The sequence below is a fragment of the Pseudopodoces humilis genome, chromosome 22 (genome assembly GCF_049639895.1).
Source record: "Pseudopodoces humilis isolate 2021_Gansu_Grassland_sample_001 chromosome 22, ASM4963989v1, whole genome shotgun sequence".
NCBI lineage: Eukaryota > Metazoa > Chordata > Aves > Passeriformes > Paridae > Pseudopodoces > Pseudopodoces humilis.
Window position 1 is genome coordinate 3,520,313 of NC_142221.1, and position 24,242 is coordinate 3,544,554.

Genomic DNA, 24,242 nt, shown 5'->3' on the forward strand with positions numbered 1-24,242 from the left:
GGCCTTTTGTTCCTTCACTGGCACAGGGTGCCCAGGGAAGCTGTGGCTGCCCCATCCCTGGAAGTGTCCGGGGACAGGGCTTGGAGCAACATGAGATAGTGGAAGGTGTCCCTGCCCATGGCAGGGGGGTGGAAATGGATAATCCTGAATATCCCTTCCCACCCAAAGCATTGTGTGATTCTGATTTGGGGTGAGCAGGGAGAGCTCAGGATGAGAGGCAGTGCTGCAGAAGGGCAGGGCGGTTCTGCAGAGGGAGTTTGCATCTTGCTGTGTGTAATTGTGGCTGTACCCTGTGCCATTAACTTTCAAAATTGGAGGCTTAAAAGGATTTGAAATAAGCACACACTGGAACTTTGTAATCAGTGGGACTGCAGTGCAGCAGCACACACAGCCCGGGGTGCAAATTCTTGCAGAGACTCAGGAGATAAAGTTATGAAATAACCTATGTCAGCAAGAGAGACTGTAAAGCAATTCCAAAAAAAAACCAAAAAAACAACAAAACCCAACCAAAAACCTCCCAGTCTAGACACTTCTATTTACTGCAGTGTTTATATGAGATAGAGGAATGCCCTAGAAAACCAGATTTGTTTTCAGTTTTTGCCTCTGGCACGTGCTTGTCTAATGAGAAGGCTGTGATGCAATGGGACTTTCCTGTGCCACCTCCTGTGCTGGCCCTGTGGCGTGGGGGAGAAGGGTAAAAGGTTATTTCTTGCTTTGTGTAGGTGAACCAGCCTGCTGTTACTGAGGTGGTTTTGCTAATCCATGGCTGGAAAACCTCGTGTCTAATCCCCAGAGCAGCGCTAACGAGCTGTGCCTCGTCTGTGGAGATACCACGGCCCCAAAGACTCTGCTTTGATTCTTTTAATTAAAAGAAAATTAAGCTATTTTCTTTTGCTTTGAACCCTGGGTGAAGTTTGCAAGCGGTGTCTTTATGTGGTGTGTGCTTGATGACAGCTTGGGGAGCCAAGATTGTGCCGTGTGACAAAACCAGGCTGAGGAAATCCACCCAAAGGCAGATTGGCTTCTCTGCCTGTTGATCACATGGGGGTGATTCACCCCCTTAATGGATTGATTTCCTCAGGAGTCCAACATATTTGTTAGGTATTTGTAAGGAATTGCCTGAAAAAAGTGAAGAGTTGCCTGAAGACACAGCGATAAATGGAAGGTGTTTTGCAGCGAGGATGCAGAAAGAAGGGAAGTTAATTGGCTGGCTCAGCAGATGAAGGATGTAGGTGATGCAGCTACAAAAATGAAAGAGATTTTTATTTTTCTCTTCTTTTGCCCCTGTGCTGCCAGGAACTAGACCCTCTGGAGTCCTCAGGCTTCAGAATCCCTGATGATTGTGGATAAACAACCTTTTATTGCTATGGCCAAAGACAGGATTTTTTTAAAGAGAAACTTGATGTTGCCTAGCCAGTCAACCTTGCTGGATGACCAGAGGTTTGGGTTGGAAGGGATATTGTAGCTCATCCAGTCTGACCCCTGGGCAAGGACACCTTCCACTATCCCAGGTTGCTCCATGCCATGTCCAGCCTGGCCTTGGACACTTCCAGGGATCCAGGGGCAGCCACAGCTGCTCTGGGCTGGGCCTCCCAACCCTCACAGGGAACAATTCCTTCCCAATATCCCATCTAACACTGCCCTCTGCCAGTTTGAAGCCATTCCCCCTTGTCCTGTTGCTGTAACTCATGACCCTTCTGTAGGGAACCAAAGGGGATCATGCAGGAAATGGTTAAATGTTCAACACTGGGCTTCTGTGGAATATCAGCTGAAGTTTATATTTGCCTTTGACCTTGAAAGAGAAACGTCCTGGCTTGAGTTTTGCGGCCCTTCTGCGACGTTACCTTGGGAGAAACTTGTTTTTCAAAGGGGCGTTGTGTTCCTGGTGTGCAGCTGAGAACACAGGAGCCCTTGCAGGGCACCCAGACACCCTCAGAAACAACAAATAAACTCCTGCCTGGCTTTGCAGTGCGAGTTTCTCAGTCCCTGCTCACTTGCCTTGCATTAAATCTCAGTTATAATTTGTGCCTGTCTCACTTTTCCCTTTCTCCTTTTTCTCCCCCAGTTTCTGTGTTTGAAGAACATCCGGACCTTCCTAAAAGTGTGTCACGACAAGTTTGGGTTAAGGAACAGTGACCTCTTTGATCCCTTTGACCTCTTTGATGTGCGGGATTTCGGGAAGGTAAGAGTTACTCCTGAGCTCCTGGGAAGGGATGAGTCTGGCACTGGGGTTTGTGCTCCAGGTTTGGGATGAAAATACAAAGGTTTTGTGGTTTCCTGAGCAGACTCTGAGAATTTGGCACCAGTTCCCTTGTGCTTGTGGTGTATTTAGGATTCTGCTGTGTCCTCAGTGTTTTTAGGGGTTGTTTTAGTATATTTGGGGGCTGATTCTGCTGTGCCCTCAGTGAAGGGTGGACCAAGCCTTCAATTTTTTGCTTTAGATTAAAAACTCTCTGGGATCAGTCTCTAAATGATGTGACCCATGTGTTTTTGAGAGGAACCAAACCTTGCACAGGCTCCACACCTCCCTCAGTCCTTCCCCATCCGCCGCCACCTCTGCAGAGTAAAGTAACTCTGCTGAATGATTTTTGTCACGTGGCCAGTGAGTGTCTGTCTGTGGGAGTTCCATGGCAGGGTGAAATGAGTGTCCTGAGCTTCTCAGAAATGTGCTGCTGTAAGTGATGGTTCCACCAAATACCGAACAAGGAAAACTCAGCCTGGCTTTGACGAGTGGCTCTTGTTGTGATCCCCTGGCTTCGACACCAGCTGCATCAGGGCTGATGGATGCAGGGCTCAGGGAAGCCATTACCCAGGACAATTGCTATATGCTTCAGCAGAAAAGGTGATAAAAGATTTATTAAAGCTCTGTATTGTTTTACCTGTTTTGAGCTGCCAGACATAAGCTGCCGGAAGGCATCTTCCCTTCTGATTATCCAAGGAGTAGATTTTCACTGCTGATGGGGATATATTATTTGATATTTATTGCCTAATTTATTTCTGGACCATTATGTGGAATGTGCAATTGCAGTGCCTTGTTTTATGAGATTTTTTTTTTTTTTTGATTTATGGAATACAAGAAGGCAGTTGTTGTTCTGGGAATATGAATGCACAGAAGGAACCTTTTGGGCTGGGGAAGGAACTGCTGCTAATTAAAATGCTGCTTCATCATCACATTGTCTCTTGCTTTGTGCAGTTTCAGATTGCCTCTGATGCCTGTTAATAGGGCCTGGTGTTAAACACTGCCAGAACACATCAGCTGATCAGCACAGTTTGCTTTCCTTCCTGGTCTGCTGAGGGAACAGCTCTTCCCTCCCCCTGTTCACTTTTTGGAGGTGCTTTGTGACTTGGGGAGCTGATTTGCCACTCCCTCTTCCCTCAGGGCAATCTGGTTTTTTTAGGAGACTTGGGAAAGAAACGTGTCATAAACTTCTAAGAGATCCAAATGTATTTTATTGCCTGCATCGTGCTTGTTTTCATGTGCATCGTCATCCTCAACCAACCACAGAAAATGTGGGAAGCGCAGACTCTCTACACGAAAACCTAATTTATTTTTTTTTTATCAGCTTGGTGGAGGTATCAGCTGTCCAGCTCTGCACCACCCTAAATCCCTCTGGAAGCCTGTCAAAACATTGCCATTGTCTTCACCACCTTTCATTCCCACATTATCCTCAGATCTGTGTTCAACAGTGGCAAAGCAAATAAACAGGGAAAAATCTGCTGTTGACCAGAGCTCCTTTTCCGCTTTGAGTCACGGCGAGAGCAGAAGGAGTCTCTAATCCACGTCCCCACTGGCCAAACACAGACTTCACTCACAAAAAATTCTTCCTGGAGCTATTCACTCCTCAGTCCAGTGGTACTTTTTTTGGTTACAGGACACTTACACCATGTAGGAGGCATTTCTGATGGGATAGAGTAACAGCCGAGCGTTTAATTGCAGGGGGGCTTTGGTGGAGTGGTGTTGGGTGTTTCCTTCCTGGATGCCACTGGGAGAATTATTCCTCTCCTCCAAACCAAAAGGCCACTGGGACAGCAATTACCAGCAGCTTTTGGGATTGCTGGAGTGTAATTAGTGAGGAGAAAGGCAGGGACTTGGTGCCAACCTCTGCGTAAAGGGCTTTGAATCTTCGGGGTTTTTTAGTGTTAGAAAACCACTGGTGTTTTAAAAGAGGATGAAAAATAAGATCCCTCAGTCTTGCCTCTCCCAGCTGTCATTTTGAGAGTGATTTCCATGTCTCCATCACTCCTTTTGGCTCCTGAGACTTCTGCAAGGAGGAGCTGCCATGGGAGCAGTGGAGCCTCTTCCAATGGGGCAGCTCTGCCTGGGGGCTCCTCAAGTCCAGGGTTACTCCTGGGTTTGCTTTTTCCTTGAGTTTTAAGCTTGGGACGGTACTTTTTGCTGTCAGCAGGGTGACAGCTGGTGAAATGGGATCGTGAACCATGTGGGCTTCTCCAGCCAGAATCCCAGTGGAGCTGGGAAGCTCCGGCTCTGTGGGATGTTGGGAATGGGCGCGCTCAGGCTCCTGCCAAATGGATGCATCACATTCCCTGTGATCTGCAGAGTCTCCCAGCTCCCCAGGGCAGCCCAAAGGCCACTTCCAATTGCTCATGGCCAGCTGGAATTGCTCACAGCCAGCCCTTTTCCCCCCAAGTCCAGTTGCTAAGCAGTCCTGCTCTGGTGGGGGCTGTGCTGTGTTTGGTGACAGAGTGATCTGAGATGCTGGTGTCTCTATTTCTACCCATGCCCTTTCAAAAAATGTACTTATATTAATTATTTTTGAAAATTTGATCCCTTTAAAGTGGCTCAGAGCTCTCCATAAATCACCAGTGACATCTGCAAAAGTGTTTTCTCCGTGGCTGCAGGATGCAGGAGTAAAACCCCAGTTAATATTGCCTCATCCCTAATTAGGGTGGGATTCTGCAGGCTTGCTGTGCCCAGTCTCTGTTAGTACAGCCTGGCTCTTCAAAAAGAAATAAAATAAAAAGCTGGTGCTCATGTAGTGTGTGTTGTTACACATTTAGTAGTGGTGATGGTATAAAATCAAACTCTTATTGGACTTGCTAATTTATTGGCACCAACTGTAATGACATAAAATGTACATAAATATGGATTAAACTCTTTATTACTCTATTAGTCAGCGTGATGGTAGCCAGGTTCATTAAAAGGAGTTACTCATTTTAAATAACTTGCAGTAATGTACAATTTTTTTTTTTTAAGAAATATAGTTCAAATATTCATAAACCTGTGGAGCGTGCCATTTATTACCCTCCCGCTCCTCTCTGCTCTCCTGACATGGATTTAATCATCCTGAATTCCTTTTGAAGTTCCTGCTCTGTTTGAAAAACCCTTTTTTTTTTTCAAGATAAGGGTCTTCCCTCCCCTGCCCCACAGATATGAAACGATGCTGATCTAAAAATGAAAAAGGGAAGCAATTCACAGGTCAGCTGAAAGAGGAGGAGACTGGTACTGAAATTAAAGTCATGTTTTCCACTCTGGCTCTGGTCCAGAGGATGGGGAGAGAGAGCTGCACCCTCCTCACAGCTGGAGCAGGGTCTGGAGCAGGGTCTGGATCGATTCTTCCTCTCAGCTGAACCCACCCAGATTTTTGCTGGTGTATGGCTGGGGCAGGGCTCAAACGAGGTTCATTTTGTGTAGCTGAAGTGCCAGGGAGGGGATGTGGGTGGTGGGGAGGTGGCCCCGAGCCTGGCACGCTCCAGTGCCTGTGCCAAGAGCTGCCTTGGAATCACTGAAATCACAGTGAAAGCCAAGAGTGTCCTTTGTAAATCTGGGGTAACTGCTTCAAGTATAAAGGTGTCCCCTTCCTCCTGCTGATGGGCTGGTGTGGAAAGCTCTGGGGAAAAGCTCCTGGAAAGCTCTGGGGGGATCCAGGCTGTCCTCACTGGATGCTGTTTGTCCCCAGCACTGTCTGGAGAGTTTTCCAAGTGCAGGATTCCCCCTTGCCATCCTTAGGGATGGGTTGGGATAGCTCTGGAGGGGCTCAGCTGCCACAGTCCCCCCATCCCTTTCTGTCACACTCCACCCTGCTGACAGAGAGTCAGAAAACTCCGTTTTTCTGCTCACTTTCAGACAGGAGGCTGGGGAGCATTGTCTGAATTATTTAAGGGATTCATAACCGAGAGTTGGTTGGTGTTTCTGTTTCTCTGCTGAGAATTCCCCTCCCTCCAGCATCTCCAACGCCATGTAGGAGCCACTAGCCCTGCAGCAGTATTTTTAAGGGTGCTTTTTAACACAGTCTGGGCAGAGAAAGGGAGAGATTTATATGAATTAATATAGAAAGGTGGAAGCTGCAAGGATTCTGAATATATGGCTGCAGTAACACAGCAAACCCAGTGCCAGCTCTGACCTGCTGCTGGTGGGAGCATCTCTTCTCTCATTTTGACTTTCAGGGGTTTTTTCTGACCTCCTGGAGCCAAGAACATATTAAAAGCAGTGTTTTCTCTCTGCATGAAGCAATATCGTCTGGGAGAGAAGAGCAGCACTTGGCAGCCCAGCTGGGTGTCCCATCCCAGCCCTGGCCCTTATTTTCACAAATCCTGGAAGGGAGTTCCCGTGTTGTGTCCTGCTGTGTCAGCTCCTCAGATGGCTCTGTGGCATTGGCTGCTTGCCCAAGGGGATCCTGTGGCAGTGGGAGCATCGCTGTGTCACCAGGGCGGGTGGGGAGGGAAGTGAGGAGAACTCTCCAAAAGAAGGGCGTGGATGTTTTATATTTTATATTTTTTATTTTTTAAATTCCCGAGGGAGCAGTAGAGTAACCGGCCTGCCATGAGATTTTTGTGTCATTGCATGGAAGAAACCCACTTAACTCCTTGCCTGCCCAGTGCTTGCTGACACTTTGTCCCCACCGAAGAAAGAGCCCCCTGTTCCCATACAAGGTTTTTCCCAGAGTCTTTGGGACTGTTCTTCCTGCCTGAGGGAGAATCCCCAGCTCTGGGAAGTGCTGGAGAACACGAGGAAGGCAGCCCTGGATGCCTGTGCAGGGCTATGACTGCAAAAGTTGATGATTAACTCCCCATTGCAGGAGCTGTGGGTGGTGTTCAATGACCTTGCTGGAGTTGTTCTGGAGGTTTGGACATTGGGATGGAAGCTCCAAGTGGCAAAATCAGACTGGAGCAGCACGGCTTGGGTTTGTTCTTCCCTCCCTTTGCCAGCTGGAGGGTTCATTTGGGCTTGGGAGCTCATGGTCTAGAATTGGGGTGCTGCAGGTGCAGTGTCTGCAGAAACCCTGATGCTGGACTTCCCCAAAACACAAGCACAGAATTACAGATTTTTTGGGCCAGTCAAGCCTGAACCAGGAATGCCTTTGGCTGTGCCAGGACTATTCTGGGGTGGTGATTGCTGTGAGGGATGTGGTGCTGCAGCCACACCTCCAGAAATGGACACTTTTAGACTCCAAATCCTGATAATTATTCCCTACTCTGAGTTTAGCCCTGGCAGAAACTGGATTTTGCCACTTGCTGGGGGCAGTTGGTGCTGATGGGGCTGTGCTGGGGTATTTTGGGGTGTTCAGGGCTTCAGAAGCAGCACCACAGCCTCAAATCCTGCTTAGGCAACACACTGTTGATTAAAGCCAGTTAATCTTTCACTGCACCCTGAGGGCAGAACCTCTGTGACGCTCCTGGGCTGTGCCCATGGAGCTGAGCCACCAACCTGTGGTGTCACCTCCAGGGCCCAACACGAGAGTGGTCATGCTGGAGCAGATGGAAATGCCACAATCCAGCAGCTGGTGGTCCTCTGGGATTCCCTGCAGGAACAGCTTTTAGTTGTAGCAAATTCTCTGCTTTTCCCCCTTCCTTTCTCCCCTGCTTAAAGCTCCAGACTGTTTATAGATGTGCAGCTTCTCAATGCAACTGGAAGAGCCAGAAATGTTCATTCTGGGAAGTTTTGCCTTTTTTTTTTTCCCTTTTTTTTTTCCCCCTCACCATTTCTTGGCTGTTTTCCCCAGTATTTTTCCAAGGGGTCACACTAAGGGATGTTATGTTTCACATCAAACAAGTGTGGGCAGGGTCTTTTGCAGCTCTCACAGTCCTGATGGGAGCACTCTGCAGTTGGGCCTGGGGCAGTGATGGAAGTGTTTTGGAATTCAAAGTATTGATCAGGACATGGATGAATGCATATCCTTAATGTGTATGAAATTGATTTCCTTGTACCTTCCTGATTTGTCTGAGTTCTCCTGTTGTTAATTTTAGACAAGATCAGGGAGAGAAGGATATTTTTTTACTTTGGAATAAAAACTGTTGAGTGTTAAAACACCTACCAGTGTGTCTCCAAAAAGTGGGGAGGAGAGATGCCTGGCTTTTATGGGGTGATCCAACAATTTCTGGCTATTGTGTGGTTTCATTTGAGCCTCCTTGATTATGTCATGGGGTTTTTGAGGCTTAATGATGCAGTGAACATCACTGTGGGTGCAAGATGCCGACAGGCAAAGCCTTTTTGTGCCTTGGTGCTGTGAGTGAACCTCTCATCACTTGAGCTTAACTGTTCAGCATCATGTGCTCTGGGAAAGGAAGGAAATCCATCCTGGCTAATATCACTTGAGGGACTCTTGGAATAAAAGGAATTTTTAATTCTGTAACAAGCTCTTCTATTTCTTCATTAAAACCCTCAGCATCTGATGATGAGACTGTCCCAAGCTCAAATAATACAAATAACAATTAACATTTCTAGAAACAAATTAACACATGGGTGTAAATGTGGTTTAGTAAAAAGTGAAATACCAGTCTGAAAGTTCTGGCGTGGCTGAACTCCACAATCCCCAGTGCTTAGAGCACAGCATCTGACCTATGAAATGGGTAGAAAAAGTGAGGGGGAAGAAGCTTCTGTAGGAAACTGTGAATTTTCTTGGGGCAGAGATGAGTTGGTGCGAGTTAATACATTGAAATATCACAGCTGAACACAAACATCCTGATGCCAGGAGGAGCCTCGGCATCCCATGCCCCGTGCCCAGGATATCCCAGGATTTGGGTGCTCTGGGGGAGATGGGCTGTGGCTGGTGAGGCTGGGCCCTGCCATGCTCCTGCCAGATCCATATTTTACCTTAGAAAATCACTCCCTGGAAGGGAAATGTTCATGTTTTGCAGTAAATAAGCAGTGCAGACACAAATGTGTTGAAACCTGTGTCAGCAGAGCGGGGGCTTGGTGAGGTTTGCTGTTTGTACCCTGAATTCTCCTCTGGGTCTCCTGTGCTGGGAGAGACTTCAGGGTGTTGAGAGCGTGCCAGGCAGGGACAGCTTTAGAAACCAGGGATGGTGGGGAGGCTCCTCAGCTCCCTCCCACACTTCTTCATGGGGGAAAGCTAAAGGGGAAAGAAAAAACCATCTTGGACTATTTTGTTCCGCTGGCTGTCAGAATGGGCTGCTTGTTTGTTCTTGGAGGGCTTCCAGATATGGGATTTTTTTTTTTTTTCCTCCTGCTTTTTCCTTCAGAAATTAAATATTTCTTCAAGAACTCCTTGTAGGTTTTGTGATTCCTCCCAGTTGCCCACTGCAGGATGGGTGTGGACACTGGGGTGCACTCACAGGAGGGGTGGAGAGGATGGTGAGGGTAGAAAGGGTGGAAAATTCCAGGAATATCCTGGAGCTGCAGGGTATTGGGGTGGTCTTTCTGTGCACATGAGGAGCCAATTGATAACACAGAATCCCAGGGCTGGTCAGGAGCAATTCACTGTGAGCAGATTTTGAAAAAGTTTCTCCCTAAACATCCCAAGGGAAGCTGGAATGAGCAAGACACCTGCAAGGGTATCTTAAATATCAATTTCCCCTTGTTTTCCAGCTTTTCCTTGCCTGGTTCCAAACCAGGGAAGTGATGCTCCTATCTGGAGCAGGACAACATCCCTGGCTCACCCTTCGTGCTCCACTTAATGAGCCTGAGATGGTGATGCTGCAGAAAATTCACTTGCACCCTCAGTGTTAATGGTGTGTGAGCCAGAGTCCCCCTCTTCCACATCATTCTCTTCCTGCTCGTTAGGGGTTAGAGCCTAATCACTGGAGCAGGACATAATGCAGCCTGGGTCAAGCTAATGATGTGGGCATTGCACTTTGTGGTGTTTGTCAGGAATTCTTATTCCTTCCTCCAGGCCTCTCTCGGTTGTAATTTTAGGAATTTCTGGGCCAGCATGGGCTTGACTGATGTTTGCAGTCACTCCTTGTAATGAGTGAGGCTTGTGTGGGAGCGGCTGAGGGAGCTGTGGTGGGGATTTCACCTCCCTGCCTGACAGATGGTGGGGATTTCACAGCCTGGGACCGAAGCTTTTGGGGAAAAAAGTGGTTAAAAATACCCTGGGAAGGAGCAATGCTCAAATGGGCTGGAAGTAGCGAGGCAGTTGGAGGCAGCGCTGAGCGTTTCCTCCTGGAGTTTCCCATCCTAATCCTGGGGCAAAACTTCATTTTCTGGGCATTATCTTGATGCCAGGCAGTGGTGAGAAGCAGTGGCAGCCCTGTGCCCTGAGCTGCTGCTATCCCACATCTCGTGGCAGCAGGGACACAGCTCCAGGGCTGCTGTGCATTCCTGGGAGATGGGGTGGATGTCACCCCCACACAAGTTCCCATGCAGGTGAACTCCCTTGATTTTGTGCATCTGATTTAAAATGTAATTTAAAATGTGCACATCTGCGCAGGGAAGGGGTAGAAAAGTGGAGCTTTATGGAGTTTCCTCAAGGAAGAAACGCAAAGAGATTTTCTTCCCCTTACACAGACTTTACACAGACCTTTCAGAGTGCACTGAGGATAGAAGTGGGAGGATTTTGAGTGCAGGCTCAGGGTGTGATCTCAGGGGTGTCCCTGTGACAAACTCTGCTCAGGGCACACATCAAAGACAAAACAAGTGGAGATGGTGCTGGGGGACTGATTGAAATAAGTGCTTGGGGAGCCAGGGTGTGAGACAGAGCTCCCCTGCCTGTACCTGAGCCTGATGGAGCACAGCAGCTCTCTGTCGGGAGAGAGAAACTCGCTCTTCCAGGCCAGTGGACTGCAAAGATTACTGAAAATAAATGGAATACGTTTCTTTCATGTGGAAATAGTGCTGCAGTCCCTGTACAGAGAGATTTATCAAAGGGACCTCTGTGCTCCAGCAGTGGGGCTGAGAACACAGCTCGCTGCAGATGTGAGTTGAACTGACTGAGTCCCACTTTCAGCAGCTCTGAGCAACCATTGTGCAGTGTCCTGAACCCCACACACCAGTCCTGCTCCCAGGCTGGCCTCACACAAGGCCAGAACTTGCACAGCAAATAAGTTTTTATTTAAAAATGAATTTTCTGGCCCCTGGAAATCCCCCAGTGAAGCTGGCTGTGTGGGCTCTGCACTGGGAACCCCAGTGTGGGATGCTGGAGGGCAAACAGAGCCATCCAGTTCCCTGGAGAGGATGCTCCAGTGGCCATGGAGGTGTTGGAGATGGATCCACCACTATCTGGGTTTGTCTGGTTTTGTTTCCTTTTTCAGCTGGGATGTTCCATCCTGTTATAACAGAGATGATTTTATGTATATTCAGATGATGCAACAGTTCGGGGTGTTGTGATTTTTGCAGATGTAGATGACAGCTCTTTTGTGAGAATCTGGTATTTTGGGACTGAGTGCTCAATGGGATTGGACTTCTGTGTCTGTTTCTTCATTAAAAGAATAGTGATTTATTCTTCATAAAAGAAATTTATTACGCACTGGGAGTGTCTGGAGCAGGACCTTGAATGTGTTTGCCTGGAACCAGAAAAACATAAAAACCCCGCTGACCTTGATGAGGTACTGAAGGCAGCTGGGTCTGGCTCATCAGCCCCATATTTGATCTCAAAATAAGAAATTTCATTAAAAAGCACTCCCACACAGAAAAATGGAGATCTGGGAAGTGGAGAAGGTCTTGGTTGAGGTCCAGCCTGCAGGGATGCTGTGAAGGACTCTTGCTTTGGGGCCTCACTTGACTCCTGGTGTTTGCTCAGCCCCTTTCCTCTGCCAGCCAAGTCCCCCTGGGAGCTCTGCTGCCTGCCCTCCCCCTCACCCTTCTTTTCTTTTTATTTATTTTTTTTTTCATAATATTGTTCTAATTACTGGAGTGTGAAGAATTGACTCTTAAAATGCCTCTTGGCAAATTCCATTTATGCATTGATGAAATGTCGAGCCTATCCTACGATCGCGACTTCCCCGCCCACCCCAGCCAAACTGGGACGCTTGTTCCACTGGCTGGGGATCCTAAAAGCCAACAGGAGATGGAAAAGGGAAAGGAAAATGAGATTTGGGGGAGGGAAAAGGGTTGACACTGGTTTGCTGGTATCCTGCTGGGCTGTGTTTTCACAGGGCTGTTTCTCCCCGGGGAGCTGCCAGATGTGATTTTTTTGGGGGGGTAAACTGGGACAGGCTGGGAAAGCTGTGGGTGCAAAGCTCTGAGAAGAAACTCAGGAAAGGGGTCTGCAGGAAAGCTGTGGGGCTGAAAACTTTGGGGATGTCCAGCCCTGAACCCTGCAGAGAACAGGGTTTTTTGTAGTAGTTTTTTGTGGACATGTCCTTTGTCTTCTCACCCTTAAGGAAGGGGCATCCTAGCTCTTCTGGACCTTCTGCTCCCTGGCTGGAGCATGGACTTGCAGAGAATTCAGGGGCTGTGGTTTAGGTACTTTCAAAGTGAATTATTTTAAAACCAGCACTATTATAAAGCTGTTTCTGGAGGTTTTGTTTTTTGGTTTTTTTTCAAGTGAGAAAGGAGCACTTGTGCAATACTTCAGGCTTTTCCTGCATTTCCAAGGGCATAAAAACTCAGTTAATGAGTAATTGCAAGGTTTGCAGGACTGAGGCTTAAAGAAAAATGCCAGGGAGGAGGTTTTGTTCATAATGTTGGAGACTGGGCAGCTTTGGACCAGGTCCTGACTCCAGAGCACTTGTGGTGGATCCACCAGGCAGCCTCATGCAGGAAAATTACAGATTGCTCCTGTCTGGGTCCCCCTCACCCCTCAGTTTGCAGGCTGGGAGCTGGAGATGGGAGCAGGGATGGGAGGGAGAGGTGCTTTTCCCTCTGGATGCACAAAGGACAGGGCTGGCCTGAAGCACAGCAGGTTTGTCTCTGTGAAATCTCCTCCTTTAGCAGGAACCCCTGTAGGAATCCTCCTTGAAGGGTGGATTGTGAACTGCAGAGGCATTTGGCTGGATCCCAGTTGATTTTGCTGGATCAATTGCTCTGGCAGGGAGCTCAAACTCATCCCCTTGACTCTGCTCTGTGTGGGACAGGGTCTAGTGGCCAGGGGAGGGGACAATTGTGTGATGCCATCCATATCCTCTGTGCCCCTCACTGGGGGCCCTGGCAGAGGGGTGCACCAGCCTCTGTCTCCCACCAGGTATGTGCTGGGGGCACCTCTCCCACCTCCCCAGCTGATTTGGGACATTAAAGGGTTTCACTGTCCCTTGCAGGAGCACTGGGCACACCCCCTGCCTTGCTCTGGTAGTGGTGGGCTTGGCAGTGCTGAGTTAATGGTTGGGCTGGATGATCTTGGAGGTCTTTTCCAAGCTCAGTGATTCCATGGACCTGTGATTTTAATGTGCCTCTCCTTGCTCAATGGCTCACAGAAGAGCAGTTATCCTTCAGAGATAACTGAACCTTCACCACCTCATCCCCCTGCTCTGGCAGCTCATCAGTTCTCACCTGGATGAGGGGGAGAGTTTAAAAAGCAAGGGAAGGTTCAGAGCAGGAGCCCTGGATGGAGGGAAGGAGAGACTGACCAGGGCAGGGATGTGGCCAGGGATGCTCAGCTTTGGGATTTGTGTTTTCACAGTGCCAGGGACCTTCAAAATGCAGGAAGAAGGCAGTGCTGGAGAACCTGGAAGCAGCTAAAATGGGATGCAGCCACTTGGGCTGGCAGGTGATGCTGGAGAAAGCTTTTTGGAAGCAGAGCTCTGTGCTGGGAGCTGTTCATTCTGTGAAGTCTCATCATCAGCTGCAACAGACACTTCTAAAAGGTCTAAAAGGGGGTAAAATGGCCCAAAACCCCTTTGACTTCAAGCACTTCACTATTCCCAGATGCTTTTCCAGTTCTGCCTTGACACAGCAAGGCTTGTGAGGAGGGAAGAGTCGATGAAAACGAATGGCAGCAAGTTCCTCGTGGTGGGAGAACAAGCAGATCTTTAGATTCTCTGTTCTATTTCTAGGTCAATCAAATCCATTTTTTACCCTGTTCTGCTCTGAAACATAAATGAGTAAATGAGGTAACAAGGGCACACTTAAGGAAAAATGAAGCATGACTATAAATACGAGTGACCCAAGTGGAAGGAAGGTCAGATAAGAGACATTACCCAGTTATGTTCATAAAGGGTGCCAGGCTGGAATTTAGAATCCTGCCTTAGGATTAGGAAAACAGTTGGAGGGCTTGTGGAGAGAGATAAGAGATGCAAGATATGGAGAGGGAAACATTTTCCTTCCCATTGTTTGCAGAAGGTGAAATGAAAGAGGGTTTTTGATACTGATGATTATCTGTGATGTGTGATTATCTTGGAATTTTGGGGAAAAAAAAAACCCAAACATTTAAGGGGGAAAGGAGGGAGCTGAACACTCATGGTGCTTCTGTTTGGGGAAGGCCAGGGCTGTTTGATTTCCTGCTCCTTGGTATGTGCTGAGCAAAGCTGGGCTGAAATGTGTGAGAGTGCATAAAGGTGTAGTTTGGATCCTGAAATTTGGATTTGGGGTGCCAATGCTGGAGCAGAACCTGCCACCCATCACTGGTGGTTTCTGCTTGAGGAATAATGAAAGGAAATGCATGGGGCTGCTTCAGAAAACAGAAATAAGTTGGAGAAAAGAGACAAACGCCCTGCTTGTGGGACTGGGAAGAAGTTTCCTGCAGAGCTGTTGGATGTGCTGGTGTTTTCCAAGGCTTTGCTGCCCTGGCCCCAGCACGTTCCTGCCTTTCACTGTCCCTGTTCCTGCCTGTTCCCCTGCCTGGAGCTCCCCACGTGTTCCTGCCAAGCCTGGAAATGCATCCAAGTGATGGCAGGGAGAAAAGGCAAGACAGAGAAATTCCTCTTTATGGCAGCAACCAAGAGAATGGGGATTTATCTTGGAGATTAACTGGCCTGCTCTTCTCAGTTTGCTTTTCCAGCCACGAAATTCAGTCCTGTGAGCTCAGAGGCTGCTCCACAGATCTGCAGAGGGTGCAGTGATAAAGCTGTTTAAATCCCCTTTTGGATTTGGGAGGGACGGTGGTAATTCCCCTGGAGATGAGGTTTATTTTTCTCCATTAGTACCTGGTTTTGAAGAGTTTCCTTTCTTCTCCTTGCTCAAGGCTGGGCTTTCAGAAAAGCCTTTTCTGGAGGAGACTTAGTGTGTGCACACACCACATGAAGTCAACAAGGGCACAACTTCAAAGTGAAGCATGTGGATAAATATTATCCTGACTTGAGGCTACTATTTATTCTTTTTCTTCCAAAACAAAACAAATTCACACATGCCTTCTCAAGGCTTGGAATTAATGTATTTTAATTTTTTTTTTACCACTGTGTATTCACTCTGCTTTGCTGGGATGATCACACCTCATCTACCTCTCTCAGGTGGGTGAGGTTTACAAACATTTCAGCAGTTTTTGAATATTGAGGGGAAGACAGTGTAGCCAGGGCCAAAAACCTCCACTTTTAGGCTCAAAATTCTCTGTTCCTGTTTGTGTGGTTTCTGTGGGTCACCAAGGTGAGATGGGAGAGCGCAGGGAGATTGGAACCTGAAATTTGGAGGATTGGGAGGTACTTGGCTCAGGGTTCAGCTGACCATGAGTTGTGCCAGTACTGAGTAGGATTTATTCCCTAGAAGTGCCTGCAACAGGCAAATCCCTGCATCCCAGGTGTCCAAAAGGAGCCACTTTCACTGAAAATCAGCCTGGTTAATTCTGCCTCAAGCCTCAGGACCAATTCCTGAGGCTCCAGATGATTCCTGGCTGTGGGATCGCCATCCCAGCTGCGTCTGCTCCAACCCCCTGTGCAGGGGAGAGCCTTCATGCATAGGAAATAATCAAATAAAACCACGCCATCAAATGTTTTATGTATGAGGAGGCATGGGGCTGTCAATAATCTTCCATGTTTTTTAATGCCAGCTCTCTCGGCGTCGCTGCTTGCGGCTGATGACACCAATTAATTTTATTGTTTGGAAATAATCTCGTGTGCCGTGCGATTTGCACGGCCTCAGCCTTATGCTTTCTAATGATTTCTCTATTAATTTCACTGCTGCCAATAAGCTGGAGATGCCTTTCAAGTGGAAAGAGAAACATGACCTAATACCATGGATAAAATATTAGCCAGAGCGAATTAAATCCCTGTTAGCAGTGGTGGGACCCTGGCCTCTAAAGACACAGGAGCTGCTGGAGCATGGCAGAGAGAAAAGAGCTGCACATGCTGCATGTGGATGCATGAGTGTGGAGCAGTGAGCTTTTGAACAGCTTTAAAATTAATGGAGAACCAGTGTTTTTTGTCCCCTCCTGCTCCAGCTGGCTTTTCCCTGGTTAAAAAAGAGCTGACATGGAGAAATTCAATGTCTCGGCCTCCCTGTGGGATGGAAACACTGGGGCTGAGCTTGCCTCTCTGGATGGCAGGTTATGCTTTGCCTTTATTCCTGTTTTTTGGTATGAATTTGGGTATGGTGAACTCCTTGGCAGTGCTGCCTTTGTCACCTCGTATCCACCTGGAAGGATCTGTGGAGGATCTCCCCAAGCTGCAGGACAGTGCCATTAATTTTCCTGGTTTTCAGCATCACAAGCCTCAAACTGTGCTCAAGCCTTGTCTTTTTGTCCACCCACCTAGCAGAAATCCCCATGAACAAGGCTTAACTACAAGATTTCCAGCACAAACTGTGTTTTTTTGACTTTGGTACTGGTTATCTGTGAGTCCTTTGCATCACCTGAGCCCTGAGAAGTGGCCTTGGAGCAACCTGAAATACCAGAAACTGTCCCTGCCCAGGGGATTGGAATGAGATGGGCTTTAAGATCCCTTCCAACCCAAACCATTCCATGATTTTATAGTGAAATTACCATCATTCAGCCTTTGGAAGAACTCTGTATTCATAGTGTTGCTGGGGCTGACTTTCTTCATCCATTTCCTTGTGAGAGGAAAAAAAATATACCTGTAATGGACAAAAACATCACCCCATCAATATTGCCTAAGCGGGGGAAAAAAATCAATTCAATTTACGGCCAAAATATTTATGTGATGATTTATATAAACACCCAGATATTTATTGCTTTAATGTTTTAGTCTCTGTGTGATTTTTTTTTTTGCTTCCTGCATAAATGAGTTGGTAATCAAGGATATGGAGGTGAGGGCTGGGGAGAGATGAGGGGTGAAAATTTGGGCAAGAGCTGGTAGTTTGCAGTGGGGAGGATGGAGCCAGGACAGCAGGATCAGAGCTTTTCTTTCACAAGTTTCTCATTAGATTAAAATCATGAGGCCTTGGGGTTCTGTGCTGGGGTAACCTGTGGGGCATTTCAGTAATTTCATATTTTCCTCCCCCCTCCCCTTATTTTTAATTGTGCAAACAGAATAAACACCAGGTTTTTACACGGGTGAATGGTTGACAGTGTGGGCAGGAAGAAAATAATACAGGAAATTCTGTGTAAAATGGTGTCAGGAGCTGAGGTGGGCCCAGTCTGTGGTGCTGCTGCTGCTCAGGAGGGATTTTTGGCACTGCTGGTTTTGCATTCCCAGTGCCCCTCAGCCACTTCCAAGGACTGGACTCCATTCCAGAGAAATCCTCGAGGCCCATCCTGCTCTGGGAGGTCTCCAGGAGGCTGCTCCATCCCTCAGGATGATAAAATGCAGGGATCAAAGTCTGAGTGTGAGATTTGTGCTGGCCTTGGCTGGCTCAGGGTTGGAGAGGGAAGTCGAGCCCCTCTGGAGGGTGACTGAGCATAAATCCATTCCAGCTCTGCCCTCACAGGGAAGCTCACTGAAACTCTGTCCCTGCCCTTCTGAGTCACAAATTAACTGAAAATTTGATTTCTTTTTTTCCTCTTTGCTCTTTTAAAAATAAAAAAAGCAAAACTGCTCAAAGAATTTGGTTGTCAGCAAAGACAAAAAAAGGAAAAAAAACCCCCACAAAACCCCCCAAAGTGGCACCCACCATCTCTACTGCCAGGGCAGACCCAAACCAGCAGAACAAGTTGGGGTGGCTTTTCCTCACTGTTGCAGGGAGCTCTGGTTCATAATTAATAGTTTTCCAGGCTGATTTGTGCAGGGAGGACAATGAGGACATTGACAGCAGATCCCTGCTGGCCTCCCGGAGCCTGAGCCCTGGGCCTGCTCCAAACCCCTCACACGGCCCAGGCCGGACCGCCCATCCCACCTGGCAAAAAACCCCTTTAGAGAGACAGGATTAAATCACAGAGTGACATTTCCCCCTCCCTGTGATGATTATCTTTGCTTTTCTCTTCCTAATGGACTCTAATCTTCTGATATTATAAGAAGTGGGGAGGAATGGAGCTCTTGGCCTTTTTAAATATGTATGAACTTCTTGGGGAGATGCGAAGCGACGGGGACAGATCGCAGCCGTGTCATTACCCAGGTGTGGGTGTCTCTTTTCCCCCTGTCCCAAGTCCTTATTCACAGGCAAACCATAATGTTTCTGCTCCTTTGCTTATGGATTATTATTATTTTTCAAGAGAAGGCTGCAGATGACAGAGAGCTGATGGTGGAGCCTCTGGCTCATCGGGGTTTTTGGCTGCTGGCAAACCAAGCTGTTTTCTTCTGCTTGGCAGGGTCAGGCTGGGTGGTGACACGGGAAAATTGAGTTTTAATCCTGTGATTTTGGTGATAAACCTGCACATTTTTATTTGTTGTGCTGGTCAGGTTTGGTTTCCGAGAGTTGGGTTTGTTTGTCCCATGCTGTCACTCAGATTTATCCCTCTAGGTGAATGTGGTGGGATTTCTCTGGGGTAAATGACTTTGTGTGTTATTCCTAAATACTGATATAACCCAGGGATATGTGGATTAGCTGTGACAGGATCCGTTCCTCATGCACTCACAACACAACAAAGGAACTTCCTTACTGTCATAGCAATGGTTACAGCAGGGCAAGGGGATTTCTCATCTTACTTAATTCTCCAGACAAACTCTTAATTGAAAAAATTGTGGCTGAAATGCAGCTGATGGTTTTGTTTAAAAAACAAATTATTTGATATTAATTTTTAAAATAATTTTTACACAGTGTGTTCTGTCTTCATTTAAAATTACATTTAATCTGGTGAGCTTTTTATTCTAAGGGCTGGGAAGTGTGTAGGGATACAGCAGGAGCAAACCTTGCTCATGTCCCATTCTCCTTCCTTCCCACTGGGCTGCTGTAGCATCCCCCAAAATGAATAATTCAGCCAGCAGGTACCACTGGGATATCTGAGAAGGTCACATAGATGAGGTGACACCCACTTTTTATCAGCCCTGAAGGTCACATGGAGGTGATGACACCCACCCTTTAACAGTCCTTGGACATCACAGCTGTGAAGGTTATTCCTGAGAGGAAGAGTTAAACCTTGGCATGAGTTTTTTGCTCCATGGGGCCTCTCCATGCAAGTGTTTTGCAAGGTTAGGGCTCCTGGAATTTGGGATGTGCACCACATCTACCAGCATGGATTTGTCACCGTAACACGCCTGGCATGAATTGATTTTTGTTTTTGCAGGACAAGGGAAGCTGATGAGGGTGGGAGAAAGAAGAAGACAGGCTGGGATGGATAGGATTTGCTTTCAGGGAAGGCTCTCCTCACCCAGAGGGTGATGGGGTGAGATGTTCCTGTTTGCACAGGGATTGTGTCTGTTACTATTTGATTTTCTTGGGTTCTTCAGGCTCTGGACCATGGAAAACATGGCAGTCATTGGCTTTCAGCCTCCTCCCCAGGGCAGGGGATCAATACAGCTCAATATGGGGTTCAGCCTGTGGTTTGTGCTTTTTCCAGAAGGACTTGGGGGAGAAAAGATGCCATTTAAAGAAAATTACTGCATTGCCTATCAACTGAAAACAAAAGTCTTTTGTCCTGTCAATCATGAGGAGGCTTTATCTTGTCAATCACGGGAAAAATGCTTTCCTTGCACTTCTGCCAGGCTTTGCACGGAGTGGGTTTTTCCTTCAGTCAAACAAGCAAGTTTTCTTGTTTGGGCACAGTAGCTTCTAATAAAAAAATACATAAAAATTACATAAAAAAGAAATCTTAATGTTTTATCAGCATTTAGACTTGAGAGCAGGTGGTGATGCAGGTCAGAGGGCAGATCTTGGGGCTGCTTCTCCAGACCCTGGGGGCTCAGGAAGGAGGGAAGGGGCTGCAATTTGATCCCAGGAGGAAACTACAGGAACACCCCAGGGTGTTTGCAGAGCCCAGATCGAGGTGCTGTCACTTGAGCAAGACTCACCCTGACTGGTCACACACTGGGCTCTGTGGCTTCTTCTGAATCATCGAGGCTTTTGTTTTGTTCATGAGAGTGAAAGACATTTTCCTTTCCCTTTCCACTTCCTTTCCTTTTTGTACGGTGGTTTTCCTCCTTGTGCTATGCTCCACAGACGGGATTTCCATGTTTTTTTTTCTGGGAATAAATGCACTTCCAGGAACCTGTCTGTCCATCCATCAGTGCACAGCCCGGGTGATGGCAGCAGGGTACCAGACACCTCATCCCTGTGTCTGGGCTTCACAGAGATGCTGCCATGCTGCTCTCTCTTCTCCTGCCACAGAAATGCTCCTGCTCAAGCTGGACACCCAGCTAAACTCCAGGAGTTCAGTTCACATCATGTTGACAGCAGAGCTGGAGCTCCCAACCCCTCTCTGCCACTCACAGGATAACCTAGGATGGAAAAGCTCTGGAGCAGTGCAGGATCCCTGATTCCTCCCCAGCCCTGGGGCTGTGGTGGAGGTCTCCCCACTCATGTCAAGGTTTCAAGAGCTTTAAACCAGTGTTGAGTGGCTGTGTCAAAGCTGGGCTGTTGTTGTGGAGCAGCCACGTGGCTGGGGGTGTGTGGGTGCCTGCCCTGGGCTGGGTGCCATCTGCTCCCTTCCTCCAGGGCTGGCAAAGGCTTTTTCCTGCAGGATAAAAACGGTGTCAGGAACTGGTATCATTGTTCTCCCATTTCCCCTTGCAGCCAGCTAAGGTATAAAGCTGCTAGGTTTGTGAAGCAGCCATGTGGAGTTTCCATCCTCTTGGTCCCTCTGTGAGCAGGACACCCAGATATTGCTGTCACTCCGTGGCAGGGCTTTGATGGGGAGGAGGCTGTGGTGCCTTTGGTGATGGTCCTTTTGAAGCCAAGCTGAAAGTCTTGGTAGACAGGGACATCTCTCTGTAGCAGGGGAGCTGAATTCTCCCTGTTGAGCTTTTACCTGCAAGCTTTTTTCTTTTTGCAGCTCAACTTTGTTTCCACAGCTCCCACTTTGGATGCTGGAGCTGCTGGTTGTGCTTTTTCAGGAGTGGCTCAGTGGGGAGGGCGAGCTCAGGGTACTCCATCCCCATCACCCAGACTGGAAGATGATGGAGCTGATGGATCCAGAGCCAGGGATGCAGTTCATGCTCTGGGAAAACACAGCATGCTGGTGTTGTCCTGCATCCTGAGGTGATGCTCACACTCTGTTCCATTTGCTTTCTCTGCTGGGAGGCTCTTTGGGGTTTTACATCAGATCTGGGTGTTTTACCCTTCTTCTGTTGCTAAAATTATTGATTTCCAGAGCATGGAGTAATCAGGGGTAGCTCCTGGGTGTGCAGGAGCAGAGAGCAGGGACCAGTGCTGGTAAGGACTCACCACCTTCTTTTAAAAAACCTGTCTCATTCCCAGAAATTCTCCAAATTCTCCAACACATCAGTATTTTATAAACCCCAACCCTGGAGAGAGCTGGAGTGTGAGGAATCACTGGGTGGTTTGGAGAGTCCTTCCCTGGCACCCACCTGCTCCCATCCAGCATCCCCCCTCCGTGGACATGGTGTGTCTGTGCCAGACAAGGACAGATGGGACCTGGCACTGCTTTTCACTCCCCTGAATGCAGGAGATCTGTCTTAGCCAGGCTTTTCTTAACAGAAGACAAATAGGAGTCACCCTGGTGGTTTTTCATACCAGTCTTTTGTTTCTTTCCCTTCTGAACTGTAACAAAAGCTTCAGTGCACTGGGACTGGAAATAAGCTTTGCTCTTATTTTCCATGTAACTCACCTCTGGAGCACATGTGTGCCAGCAGCCACATCCAGGAGAATGGCCCCGGGGCTGAATTTGCATTTTTGATACAGAAATTCAAATTACTTCCATACATCAAGTGATTCCAGTGGTCAGAGGATCACTCCTTATCAGGGGCTGTTGGGATCCTTGGCTGCCGAGCCTCACCAGCTGCAGCTGCCAAAATGTTTGGAAACTTGACAGAAATAACCCCAAATAATCCCCAGATGGGATGTCTGCCTCTGGAAGTGGCTGTGTCCTCAGCCACGGAGGGGTTTGATCCCCACATGAGGGGACGTGTGTGAAGCCTCACCTGGGCGCTGCTTTCATCCCTGATTGCACCTTCTTGTGAGTTTATTCAGTTATTGTCAGTGTTTTCTTTGAGTGAAACAATGTCTGAGCTGATTGCTGTCAGCCAGGCTTTGTGTTTGGTTTTTAATCTTTTGTAATAGTAGAAGTGGATGGTTTTACATCCCTCGCTTTTCTTCCTCTAGTATCCCAAAGCTCTTTGTGGGTGGAAATCTCCGTGAAGGAGGCAGTGCCAGGGCTTGGAGAGGCAGGGCCTTGGCACAGCCAGGAGCAAGAGCAACCCAAGCACCAGGAGATGTCTTGAGAAACACCAGGAGATGCTTTGAGGTTTGATTAACAAAGAGTTTTCTCTCTGCCCATGGAGCTGAGGTTTCCAAAGAGGAGCAGATGGCATTGAAAGCATCTTCATGGTGACAGCCAGGCCTTCTGCAGGGCTGGCTGCACACAGGAGGTCACACTTGGATGATTTTCAGGTTTTTGGGCAAGGTCTGCAAGTTGTGTTTCTCAGCTGTGTGTGCTCCTGTTGATACAGAGCACTACAGAGCTTCTTACCCACTGCCCATCCACCCTTTTTGTATTGAAACAGGAGATGTGTTGTGACATCCCCAGTGATGCTCGGTGAGGAGGTGGGTGTGGTGTTTCTCCAGCTGCACTGGGCTGGGAAATGACATTTGCCACCACCAAAGCCCAAACCTCGAGGGAGATGAGGCACTCTTGATGAGGGGAATCTTCAAACTGCAGCAACACAGGGCAGAAAGAGCCAGAGGGAAGAGAGATCCTGCAGGAGATTGCAGTTTGCTGACTGAGCCCATGATGTGTTTGGGACTGGTGGCTCATTGCAGCTGCTGTTCCTTTCCATGTCCAACCCTCTCCTGCCCTCCTGCTTTCCAAGAGCCTTTCCTGCCTCCAGTCACTGGGACACCCATTGCCCACATCCAGAATTGCTGCTCAGCTCATCCCCCTCCAACAATGAGGAGCCCCTGGGCAGCATTTGCTGAGGAGGAGAGGACTGAACATCTTCCCTGGCTTTCTTTGGAGGAGGAAGGTAAAACAGACAAAAAAAACCCCAGAAAATCAGCTCCTTGTTCAAATTCCCTGTTTCCCCTGCCTCGTAACTTGGGTTTTGGTAATTGCTTTAATCTGCACTTGGTGTTTCCTGGCAGGAGAAGGATTTTTCAGTGCCTGTCATTTCTTTGTTACTGGTTGTTTCCAAACTCATTACTCCTGGCATTTATTCACCCAGGCTGGAAGCAGCTTGCACCAGGGGCACAAAATGGGAATTGATTTACAGCGACGGTGTGTGATCTAGAAAACGTAAATTTCTTTTTTTTCCCCTCCTGAGTCTATAAATTAGTTTTGATTCCAATAAGGTTTTCTGCTGTAGTTATAAATCAGATCCCAAGGAGCTGTGTGTGAGTTGGGATATTAAAGCAGCGAAGCAGCAGCCCTGTATCCCAATATTATTGATGCCCAGAGGTTTTGTGGGATAAACTTGGGAAAGGGGCTTTCATCTGAGGAGAAGAGATGCTGAAATACAGATGTATCCTTAATAAATCAATTTAAAAATGGTGTAGGTATAAATTTTTAGGAAGAAAAATTGGTTGTGATTGAAGGAATCAAGCCCCATGCTGAGTTTTTTGGAGAATATTGATGCTTTGGCAGTTCTGAGCTAGCAGGTCCCTCAGAGGCCTTGCCTCAGGAGCTGTGAAACCACTGATGGTTTGGCAAATTTGGTGTTGTTTGGATTTCAGCACCGGTGTGTGAGCAGCTGATGCAGGGGAGAACCCTCAGGGTGCTATTGAGGGGCTGGAG

General features: G+C 47.8%; 1 protein-coding gene across 1 annotated transcript in view; it reads left to right on the forward strand.

The window, feature by feature from the left end:
• The window catches only part of VAV2 (vav guanine nucleotide exchange factor 2), a 122,679-nt gene that overhangs the window by 26,332 nt on the left and 72,105 nt on the right, over positions 1–24,242 (forward strand). Inside the window, exon 2 of the mRNA XM_005529215.3 lies at positions 2,066–2,182. Coding sequence (XP_005529272.1) covers positions 2,066–2,182 — 117 coding nt within the window. The remainder of the gene's footprint in view (positions 1–2,065; positions 2,183–24,242) is intronic.